This window comes from Rhinopithecus bieti, unplaced genomic scaffold (assembly GCF_001698545.2).
Source record: "Rhinopithecus bieti isolate Rb0 unplaced genomic scaffold, ASM169854v2 scaffold_40942, whole genome shotgun sequence".
NCBI lineage: Eukaryota > Metazoa > Chordata > Mammalia > Primates > Cercopithecidae > Rhinopithecus > Rhinopithecus bieti.
In genome coordinates, this window is record NW_016892654.1 from 1 (window position 1) to 560 (window position 560).

Here is a 560-nt window from a genome sequence, read left to right on the forward strand (position 1 = left end):
GCTGACCCTGCTCTTGTCCCCAGAGGTGGCCGGCAGGTTCCTGGCGTCGGAGGCCAGCACGCACCTGCTGGTGTTCGGCATGGAGCAGCGGCTGCCGCCCAACAGCGAGCTGGTGCAGGCCATACTGCGGCTCTTCCAGGAGCCGGTCCCCAAGGCCGCGCTGCACAGGCACGGGCGGCTGTCCCCGCGCAGCGCCTGGGCCCGGGTGACTGTCGAGTGGCTTCGCGTCCGCGACGACGGCTCCAACCGCACTTCTCTCATCGACTCCAGGTGGGGTCGCGCGGGCGCGCAGGGCAGGGGAGGGGCTGCTCGGCCTGGCTTGGGGCGGGGACGCGGGGACGGGGCGGGGCCCTCGGGGCCCGTCCCAGTCCCCGCCCTCACGCGGCGCTGGGTGTCTGTCGTGTCTCAGGCTGGTGTCCGCCCACGAGAGCGGCTGGAAGGTCTTCGACGTGACCGAGGCCGTGAACTTCTGGCAGCAGCTGAGCCGGCCCCGGCAGCCGCTGCTGCTACAGGTGTCGGTGCAGACGGAGCATCCGGGCCCGCTAGCGTCCGGCGCCCAC

General features: G+C 73.0%; 1 protein-coding gene across 1 annotated transcript; it reads left to right on the forward strand.

Moving 5' to 3' along the window:
* Positions 1-19: 19 nt before the first annotated feature.
* On the forward strand, positions 20-552 carry LOC108525929 (left-right determination factor 2-like; the record flags this gene model as incomplete). The annotated part of the gene is made up of 2 exons (XM_017866692.1): positions 20-270; positions 410-552. Coding segments are annotated over 2 exons (394 nt in total), but the record flags the coding sequence as incomplete, so codon positions are not given.
* Positions 553-560: the final 8 nt, after the last annotated feature.